At 31.2% G+C, this 10,991-nt stretch overlaps 2 protein-coding genes across 2 annotated transcripts; one reads left to right on the top strand and one right to left on the bottom strand.

Moving 5' to 3' along the window:
* Window positions 1-3,828: 3,828 nt before the first annotated feature.
* Window positions 3,829-10,518, bottom strand: LOC149900414 (uncharacterized). The gene is made up of 6 exons (XM_090112376.1): window positions 9,977-10,518; window positions 6,337-6,355; window positions 5,900-5,977; window positions 5,483-5,630; window positions 4,944-5,092; window positions 3,829-3,873 (listed from the first exon to the last, which is right to left on the bottom strand). The coding sequence occupies exons 1-6, from the start codon at window positions 10,516-10,518 to the stop codon at window positions 3,829-3,831; spliced, it is 981 nt and encodes a 326-aa protein (XP_089968502.1).
* LOC149900415 (uncharacterized) lies at window positions 6,731-8,193 on the top strand. The gene is made up of 3 exons (XM_090112377.1): window positions 6,731-7,153; window positions 7,236-7,569; window positions 7,875-8,193. The coding sequence occupies exons 1-3, from the start codon at window positions 6,911-6,913 to the stop codon at window positions 8,072-8,074; spliced, it is 777 nt and encodes a 258-aa protein (XP_089968503.1). The 5' UTR covers window positions 6,731-6,910; the 3' UTR covers window positions 8,075-8,193.
* Window positions 10,519-10,991: the final 473 nt, after the last annotated feature.

Below are 10,991 nucleotides of genomic sequence, written 5' to 3'. Positions count from 1 at the left end.
TAGTTAGAAATAAATTGTTTTCTTAGCAATGAAGATAGCTTCAGGACTTAAAACATTTGTTTAAAATTATTAAACACACCTACTCCATTAAACTTTAATTTAATCTTGAAAAGCGAAATCCAATCCCGAGCGTTGCTTAATCATCCTAAATATTAATAAGAGGAATTCCCGACTTCGAGTTCTTGGCACAGAGACGCAGTTTTGTCAGTTAATTATTTCCAATACCGAATACCGATATATAATATTGATTCTTGAATATTAATTCAATTATTTATACGCAGAATAGTGATATGTAGTTATTATGCAACTACCTATCACAGTTGACAGATATAATATATTGTGTACCTATCTTAATGTCGATAGAAGACACAAATGTTGTAAGTAACATTTTATTGTGCTACTAAGTACCTACTTAGGAACAATAATGGTATTACTTCATTGTTCCTTACAACATCTGTGATGTCATTATTTAAGCTGTCTTTCTTATATGCTCTGTTTCCAAGTTTTACTACCTTAATACGAAACAATGACGTCACAAAATTTGCGTCACTTACTTAATATAGTAGGTAGGTATTTAAATAACTTATAATATGTACTAGATTAAGAACATGAGATATCCTGATATAATTATATCCTAGGTAATTATTATTATCATGACACAGGAGCTACATTAATAAACCTTATAACTTTTCTAGCTGGTACAGCTCAAGAAACTTCTTTTTCATCATTTAACAAGAATTTAAGAAAGTTCATTTTTTTTTAAACTACATGACGTTTATGTATAGTGCCAATGTATATAATTATAATTTAGAGTTAGTTTTTGCTTAAAATCAAGCAGTTAGAAAGCAAATCGTACACTAAATAGGTTTTTGAGAAATTTTTAAACAGTGGAAAAGAATTGATCACGGGATTTGAACCCGTGTCTTTCGCCTTGCCGAGGTGAAAATTTACACTAAAACTTTCATAAAGCGTTTGAATCAATGTAAATCAATTTTCATTCATATTTCCTTTGTTACAGTATTTCAATATGAAAATAAACGTAAAACGTAACACGACCGCTCAAACTAAATTGCTTTCCTCAGTCACACAAAGTTGTCAACATTTATTGTTATGTTTACGTTTTGTTTATCTCCTTGCCCCATGACAATCAGTAGGAACTCGTAAAAACTTTACATCTATAATAACATCTGAGGGCTTTGACGAACACTCGTGAATGACACATGTTAGACGACTGCTTATTCAACATACAGAGTTGATAGCGTATGGGCCGATTTTCAATCCGTTTTTGGTTAAAACCTAAATACATACAATAAATTATTACAAATCAATGATGTTAATATTTAGAAAAGGCAGTTAGAACATTTTTAATGCAATTTTTTGAAGGGTAATTTTTATCATGGCGTGGCGTCTTCTAGTGATGCCGCATGGATGTGCGCAGTGGTAGTGTGATAAGCAGTTTACATATCCGAAATTTAGTAAATAAATTCTTAACCAATAAACACATTTTTATTTAAATAGAATGATATATTAACAACTTTTCTTTAAAATTTAAGTATATTTTCTTTCAAAGTTTCACCATAAAGGAACAAATTTCCAGAAAGACGAAATTCGGTCCGTTAGTTGATTGAATGCATAAAGACCGAAAAGTTAATAACTCCTGCTTCAGAACCTCGTAATCATTGCACAGACCAACTCAAGTCTAGTCAGCGTCTTTAATTTGCCTTTAAATTTCTCTTGGTAATATCGCACCGAAGTTCTTCTTAAAAGTTACGGCAAATTAAGAACAACCCTTTGAAATAGTGCTTTTCTTATAGCTCTTTTCAGGTGAAGCAAGGTGCCGCGGTATACCGGATAGTGACTAAAATTTAATCATGAGTAAACGCTTTTGACGTGTCGTGACGTTTACCTCACGTGACGCTTTAGAGCGCACGACATTATCATCGTAAGCATGTCGTGACGGAAACCTTTTTTCAGTGAATCAATTGCCAATATAAAAATTGAGTAGGCTTATCTTGTAGGTTCTGTGTATCTGTATATAATACTAGCTTTCCCCCTGCAGCTTCGCCCGCGCAGTCAAAGAAAAACCCGCATAGTTCCCGTTCCCGTGGGATTTCCGGGATAAAACCTATCCTATTTCCCGGGGTAAAAAGTAGCCTATGTCCTTTCTCGGGTATCAAAATATCTCTATACTAAATTTCATGCAAATTGGTTCAGTAGTTAAGGCGTGATTGAGTAAGACAGACAGACAGAGTTACTTTCGCATTTATAATATTAGTATGGATTATGTTTAATACTAATTCTAGTCTATTTTTATTTATTTTAAGTAAGTACATAAAAATCTTTCATTAATATACAGTACAAGTTTTCAAATTAATACATGTGATGTTATGTAAAGTAAATGTTTTTAAAACTTCATACTTAGGTTTAGAAAATGCCAGTAAATAAATTGAAATATGTAAAATAGATGCACAATATAAATCTCAAAGTTAACACATCATAATATTATATACATTATACTCTAACAATTAGATAAGCAAAAGGAAAACCTACATTATACTACATTATTCTTTTCGTTTTAGTTTAAATTGGTTGATAAATGCTTATATAAATGTTTAATTGGTTAATTAAATATAACCAATTAAATTTAACCAACCAATTAAATATAAATGTTTAATTGGTTGATAAATACTTACGATTCAACGAATGTAATAGGTTTTACTTCATTTTTCTGACAAACTTTCTATAATAATATGATACAAAGAATTCAATAAAATTAAAAGTATTTTCGAGTATTTTAGAGAATGCTATTTATAGTTCACTCACAAAATATTAGAGATTTTACATAATATTACAATTTTGAGCCACCCACTTATCACAATAAACAAACGGAAGAACAATTTAATATTAAGTTAATTCTAATATTAAAGTCAAACAAGTAATTTAGTTAATACTTAATACCCTCGAAATAAATGAAAAAGAGGCAATAGCCCTAGGCTGAAACAAATTATAATATTGGATATAGGAATAAAACACAAGTAAATACATCTTGTTTATTTATTAACAAATTTTCCGTTTTCCTTATTACTAAAAATATCCGTGTAATGAGTATCATATTTATTTTTTTTGTTATTATATTCTCAGGCAAAGGTGTTTGAGTTCATCCAAATCTATTCATCCATTACAAAGCTGAACTCAAAAAAGTTTACCTTCACCGATATTGAACTCTACTCTTACAATATCTATCAATTCCACAAACTATCCTTAAACCAAAACGTATCCAAATTGATGCAGCCGTTTTCATATAAATTCACACGAAAAACTACATACAAAAGATAAGAATTGTACGTATTACAAAAACTAATTAGTAATTACCCAATTAATTAAAAAATAATAAATGTCGTGTCGTATCCGCATCGTATAAACGTAACTCAATTTAACAGGTTCCACCGTTGAAAATAATAACGGTCCAGCGAGCGGGGCTCAAATGAAATTGATTTAAATTTTTACTGAAGCTCCATTGATGTATACAATGCACTCGCTGTGTTTTGTCGTTTACAACCCGACTATACGATAATAATTTATGGCTTATGTCGTGTGCCTGAACGTTTTGTCGCTTGTAAATATTGTAACACGTATGTTAACGGTTTTATTTTGTCTTTTTTTAGAAGTCTATAATAATACAAGCTTTATAAATAAAAAACAAGCTTTTTTTATGAAATTTTTCGTGATAGCGCGTAGGTTAGTTTTACAAACATGATTGTCAGGGTAAATAAGGATGATTTCTCGCTCACAATCTTGATAAATTCAACCTAATGTACATGAACATGACTACGTTGAATTTTTTTTCGTGGGATCAATTGTAGATAAATAAATCTGAAACAAACAAAATTAAGATAAGGCATCTATTATTTGTTACATAATGAATTTGTCAGTAATAATTTGTTAGTTTTTCTGATTTGTTTTCATGCGTAAGATTTGCCGCGTTAATTATGTACTTAGAATTGTAAAAAGAATAAATCAAAAAGATTTTTATATAAACGTTTTATACTACACCCCATTATCTCTACGGATTTTTTTATTTTTTTAAGATTTCACTAAAAAATATAATTCTATCAAAACTTCCACTAATCCGACGTTTTTAATATTTTAATCTTTAGTCTTTATCCCAAAGGGTACGCCATTGATAATTCCACTTAAACTTTGATATAAACCAACTAAACAATAGAGTCAATACTTTCAGTGGAATTAATATGTTGACAACAGACCAATATCATTTGTAAACATGTTCAAATTATCGTTCTACTGTTAATTATTATGTTCACGGCTTTACATTGAAAGCTAATTATCTAAATTCATTACCGAATTTAATATCCGTTTGGCACTTGACTAAAATGTTTATTACAAACGATTGAGTAATAACAAAATGGCTTTTAAGCTTTATATATGTTAATATTATGAATATATAGCAGATACATTCATTAAGTATAGCGTAAACATTAAATTGACTAAGTAGATATTTTCAGAGATTTTTCTATGGAAATTTCACGAGTGTTGTGCCAACTTACATAAAAAAATTAAGTTTACAATGCAAAACTTTTAAAATAAATCGTAATTGAATAAATCAATATTTAACTTGACATCATACTTGTCTAAAATGTTCCTTTTTCACTTTACATTTAAACGCGACATCATAATTTCGGGCTTTAATTATTTAATTATTGTGTAATCTACATATTCGGCTTTTCGTCACTCAGGCACGTGTTCCACGAAATAGTTCCCAAAGGTACACATATATCCACATTTCACCTATTATTAAGCTGTTTAATTCATGAAATTCTACTACAAATTTCATAGAAACACCAAAACAATGTAATACCTCATCATTCGAACTAGAACCGTAACCATACTTACAATAGGGTATATTTTGGATTGACAAGCATTACCTGTACACTCATGATGAGATATTGAAAGGTCCAGTCACATATTTTCAAAGGTAAATTCAATTTGACAATAGACACGGCTTCTGTTAAGCTTGGTTGTATTGACTGCACAGAGCGGTACCAACGCTTCGTCAGCCATTGAGCATCCTTATCTGTAAACCAGATCATAATATTATAGTGAAACAACCTTCTAGTGTTTCAGCGATAACTCTAGTAGATTAATAGAAACAAGAAACATTTGTAGGTCATATTTTACGTTGATCAATTGTAAAAGGTTCAAAATATCTAAGCTGATAACCGAAAATCGAAATAAATTTAATTAAAACAATAAACATTTAAATTCTAATATTTTGAAAACATTAAGATTTTGGATTGGGCTTTGTATAATAAAAATTAGTTGAAAACCTCATAGGTTATAATCCGTTTACGGGAATTTGTCTACTTACCCAGTAACTACATACCATTAGGAACTTACCTCAAAGATGTGATTCTTAGGACAACCTTGAGCCCAAAGATATAATCAAATTAGGAATAACACTAACCCATATCCAATAGTACCAACTTCTCAGTGAGACAAAATAGTAGCTTTTCACAGATCTTATTGGTCCCTCCTGCTGCGTAACACATTAACCATAAAGAATATAGAGTCTTAATTTCTCGCCACACGAAGTAAAATCGAAGCAATTCCACCTGAAAAACAATAGGATCCTTTAAATAATATAAAGAGGTTTTATTAAATTATATTTTAGATAATAGCATGTGGAAATAAAAGGATGATGTGCTATTTTAAATTCGGGTTGCCTACAAAACCAGGTAAAGAGGCGTAAGTTGATTTCAACGCATTTTATTTTCAACATCAATCATCTTTTTATCACCACACGATCAATGAGTTACGGTGCTACAAAAGACATACAGACAAACATTATTTTTTTAAATATATAGATAGATTAATCACCTACCATTGCACCCTTAGCTATGAACGCTATAACAGCGTACACAATACTCGTGTATTTAATTATAGACACTATTGTTACAATCTGAAACAAAACACACTAGTTGTATCGCATGGCTTCACTCGCATTTCTGTCGAAGTTCTCGTAATTAATCAATTTCACAAGTATTCCAATTATTGAATCACGTAAATAATAATTGGATTGAATTTACGACACTGTTAATTGTTTAACGTGTTGGTGTTTATAAATTTCAAACAAAAGCTTACTCAATCATTATTATCATCTTCAGATTCTAAATATTTATATTTAGATTTAAGTATTAAATACTATCAATGATAATAGCATCAGTTTTAAATCTTTGTAATGGTATTTTAAAACATATAAAAAATCTATAGATGTATACGTAGAGTTAATATTTTAAATCAATAACTAAGTGTGAATACCTGTGAATGAAACGGCTTACGGCCGTTTTCAATAACCTATCTCCGATTACAGATAGATCGCTATCCCCAGTTAACAGTAAGATCTTAACTATCCATAGTTTGCGTTTCACAAACAAGGATAAGTGCTATCTATCTGTGTTTATCTAACGATAGCTTCTACCCTCTTGAAACGTTAACGTTCCTTGCTGCGCAAATGTTTAATTCTAAAAACAAATAATAATTACATTTGATAAAAGTTAAAATGTATATTTTTTCATAGATTTGAAGGTGATTATACATTGAATTGTTTTTTTTCTTTGTTTAACAAATTCAGTCATGAAATAAAACGTTTTGACAGTTTTGACATAACGATATGATCTCTGTGGTGACTGGTGACGCCACCTATGGACGCCACGCTTCGCTTTGTCGCGTCAATTGTTTGTTTATGTTTGTTTTGTAATTATCATAGAAAAGTGAATTTATAATGAATCCTGTAAGTACCTATCTACATTTCTGATATATTTCACATTCCAAAATGCGTTCAAACTTTTAAAGATTTATTTTTTTACAGTCAACTATTAATAAAGCGGCACCAATGACCAAAGATGAGACGATGCTTCTCGTACAACTTGTGGCGGCAAGTGCGGTCATAAATAATAAAGCAACGAATGCCACTAATAATAAAATGAAGGATCAGGCTTGGCAAACCTTAGCAGTCGACTTCAATTCATCAGTGTCAAACTCCCGACGAACCCCAGCGCAGCTTCGTTTAAAATGGGAAAACTTGAAGAAGGCTGCTCGCAAACGCTGCGCGAACATGAGAATCAGCCATAATAAGGTTAGTTACTGATTGTTTTTGGGCAATTATTCACAACGATAAGTTAAAGTTAAAATTTGTATTAAGTACTTTTTTTTTTCAGACTGGAGGAGGCAAGGACTACTTTCCACCTGATGAAGTTCTGGACAAAGTAGCTTCACTGTTAGGTAGTACATGCCAAGGTTTTTCTGTGGAGTTTGGTGGAGATGCTACCATTCAAACAGACTCTAACTTGGTGATGGGTGAAGTTGAGAATGTGGAGGTTATCAACCTTATTGTTAACAGTGATGGACAAGGTGCCGGTGGTGATGGTATTTGTGTTGGAGGTCTTGATGAGAGGGAGGTGTTGAAAGAAACACAAATTCTTGAGACACCTCCTCCTCCCCTTAAACAGAAAAACTTTTTCTGTAATAGAGCTAGCGGCAGCGGCACACTAGGTGGGTGAAGGTTATTTATTGTTTTTTTTTTGCAATTTGGTGGTAATTTTCCATTAAGTATTGGAATCATAAGTATTATTTGTTCCCTGTTTGAGACATGCTAAGTAGAAAATAACACTTCATTTGAGACTACCAAAGAAATCAGTAATGAGTTTTAGTTATTAACAGACAAGTTTTATTTTGGTTTCTTGCAAACCTTCAATGCAAAAGTAGGGAAAAAATCCAATTCATTAATGGGCTTATCTGCAGAGTGAAAAGGGGATCATATATATGGCATTTTTAATAACTTTTGATCATTGTTACAGCCAAGCGGAAACAGAAGATGGAAGAGGAAAAATATAAGGCCCGCATATATAGGGAAAATGCATTAGCAGAGTACCTAATAGTTAAAAAAAGAAAAATAGAATTAGAAAATGAGGAAAAGGAGATTAATATAGATAAACTTAAGATAGAATTAGAAAATGCTAGATTAGAAAATGCTAGATTAAAAAAAGATTTAAATTAATTAATTGGTTAGTTAATTAATTTTGTAATTATATTTTAATTGAGTTATTACCTAGTTTGTTAAGTGTGTGATATTGTGATGTGAAATTTGTGATAGAAAATAAAAATGTACACAAAATATGTATTTATCTTATTTATTTTACACATGAAAGTAATTATTTATTAGCAATTGCCGTTCTGATATATTTAAAGAAGGAGAATTGTCATTAACAATTACATTTTCATCCTGTATGGTATCTGGAATTGATATTTCTGGCTCCATTTCTTCCAAATTCAAATTTCTGGCAATGTTGTGTAAAACGGCAGTGGCTATAATAACTGCTTGAATATTTTCTAATTTAAGCCTCATTTTTAAGGACAGTATGGGGAATCTTCTTTTCCAAACTCCAATGCATCTAAAATTAAAGTAGGTATTAAGTAATTTTTTTTTTTTTGTCACTGCATCCAATTTACAAAAACAAACCTTTCTATAGTATTTCTTGTTTTAATATGCGCTTCATTATATCGTTGCTCTGATGGAGTATTTGGGTTGAGTAGAGGTGTCAATAGATAGGGCTTACACGGATAGCCACTGTCACCAAGCAGCCAACGATTTCCAAGTAAACCTTGTTCACACGAATCTGCAAGTTTTATAATAATGTAAGACCTTGCATTAGGAACAGTGTAATTCACATAATAAACAACAAAATAAGTAACCTTTCAAATTAGAGTGGTTAAATATAGTTGCATCATGAGTGGATCCTGGCCATCGGGCAACAACATTTAGAAACTCTAGAGAGTTATTACACACAACTTGCACATTGATAGAGAATGTTCCTTTTCTGTTTCTGAACTCTTCGCCTATATTTGAATCTGTAAAAGAAATACTTATATGAAGATATATACCACAAAAAACAATTAAGTGTCCCAATCTAAATAGTTATCAAGTATGAATACGTAGCAGAGATCTAGATGAAGAGTATGGATGAAGTTACTTACTTGGTGATTGTATTAATATATGGGTGCCATCTATGGCTCCATGTACTCTAGGAAATCCAGCAATGTTATAAAAATCTTGTTGAGTGTGATTTTGTAGCACAATAAAGTTTGAGTACAATCTTGCTATGGCTCTAGACACATCAGAGACAATACGACTAGCAGATGCTATAGATACTCCAATAAAATCTGCAACGGACACCAGCATGGTACCCAATGCATAGAATCGTAGAGCCAAAAGTATCTGATGAAGGGCAGATATGCCATGATTTCTGGAAAAATAAGAACTTTATATAATGCTGATACTATAGCAATACAAGCCCTTTATTAGTGCTTATAGATAAAAATAACCTTACCTTTTGGATGTGACACTTAAATATGGTTGTATCAAATCAATTAACTGATTCACAGCACTTTTACTCAGTCTAAATCTATAAGCAAATTCGTAATCATTTAATTTTGTCATATAATTCACACGTGGTTTATATTCCTTCGGTAACGGTATGTTCTCGGTATCACTGTCACTGCTTTCATCACAATCTATTATAATTTGAAATAATTCCATATCGCTATCATCACTGCTAAAATATTCCATTATTTTAGAGCTAGTTATTTAATTACTTATTTTTGAAAGGCTATCTGTCCGCGTAACCGGCCGATGTTGACAGATAAACAAATGACGTTACCAGAGTTAGCTACGCCTATCGGCGAGTAACAAAAACTTCTAATGAAATGTAAGTAAGATCGATTAGTATGGGAGTTCCTATCTCTAGTAGACTATCCGTCCTCCCAGCGATAGATAGATAACTTCGGTAGGAAATGCTATCTGTCGGTAGGTTATTGAAAAATAAGTAAGCGTAAAAGGATAGTTTTGCCTAACTGTAGTAACTAGAATTATGGATAGATAGGTTATTGAAAACGGCCGTTAGAGAAGCTAAAAGTCGCTGCAAGCAACTGCCTATACACTTGAGAACCTATAACGGGATCTTTATCTATCAGTTTATTCAACCTCGTATTAAAGTTATCAGCAATCATCGCGTAAAAAGCCAATTCCGTATCTTGGACACAAAACGCAACCGTTACTAAAATAACAAAACGTGTAGGAAACCTCAAAATCGTTAACGTAATTCCATCTATAGCCAACGATATTAATGAGAAAAATATAGCTGAAGTAATATTATTCCTAATACTGATTTCTTGGTCTTCGAAGAATCCAAATTTTTCGTCCAATTCCTTTACTTCATCGAAAAACACTGTGGTATATCTAGTGGCTATTGCTATTCGTATAATTAACAGACCAGCCACTCCTTCGGCTATATGAATGTAGCCTTTAATATCATTATTTTTTATCACTACAATATCATAGATGATAAAACTGGTGATACTTGTAAACGAGAGCAAAGTAAGTGACCATGACACAATCTTGTATATTACACTCTGTAGTAAGAAAGACCGATTTATTAAGAACATACTTTGGAAAAGAATGTAAATTCTCAAATGATGGATCGTATGGTTGGTCATTTTAATTAAATAAAAAACTCTTTTACACTTGTTTTATTATAACTTTTGAATATGGTAGTAAATATTTTATATTGTAAAGACCGTCCTATCTGATCGCGCGTACAATAAAACCTACTTGCGTTTTTTATAAAATGAATCAAATTATATGAATTGATTTTATAGCCTCCAGAGAGTTGTTATCTAGAGCAACAAAGGTTAATGATTTTTTTATTATTCATAGGATTCAATTAATTAAATTAATAATTAATTTTTAATTCAATTCATAACCTATAATTGTTATTACAACAAAAAATAATTGCTCATTTTTATTAACTACGCCTTTTTACGATTTAAATTTCGTCCAGTCATAGGATTAGGTTTATTTGTGGAGGTGAATTATAATTTAAAAAATAATTTGGAAAATCCAAAAGTGCACGCCTCAT

Source organism: Colias eurytheme, chromosome 18 (assembly GCF_061535395.1).
Source record: "Colias eurytheme isolate Ceu_HAF_F1 chromosome 18, ilColEury1 Martin Lab GWU primary, whole genome shotgun sequence".
Lineage (NCBI taxonomy): Eukaryota > Metazoa > Arthropoda > Insecta > Lepidoptera > Pieridae > Colias > Colias eurytheme.
The sequence above is the reverse complement of the archived record's forward strand: the minus strand, read 5'-3'. Positions and strand labels throughout refer to the sequence as shown.

Excerpts from the sequence above, each read along its gene's own strand:
- LOC149900415 (XM_090112377.1), top strand. The coding sequence starts at position 6,911 with ATGACCAAAGATGAGACGATGCTTCTCGTACAACTTGTGGCGGCAAGT. Across the intron at positions 7,154-7,235 it reads TGAGAATCAGCCATAATAAG|ACTGGAGGAGGCAAGGACTA; the intron begins GTTAGTTACTGA and ends TTTTTTTTTCAG. Across the intron at positions 7,570-7,874 it reads TAGCGGCAGCGGCACACTAG|CCAAGCGGAAACAGAAGATG; the intron begins GTGGGTGAAGGT and ends TCATTGTTACAG.
- LOC149900414 (XM_090112376.1), bottom strand. The coding sequence starts at position 10,518 with ATGTTCTTAATAAATCGGTCTTTCTTACTACAGAGTGTAATATACAAG. Across the intron at positions 5,631-5,899 it reads TCATAGCTAAGGGTGCAATG|GTGGAATTGCTTCGATTTTA; the intron begins GTAGGTGATTAA and ends ATTGTTTTTCAG. Across the intron at positions 5,093-5,482 it reads GTTGGTACTATTGGATATGG|ATAAGGATGCTCAATGGCTG; the intron begins GTTAGTGTTATT and ends TCTGGTTTACAG.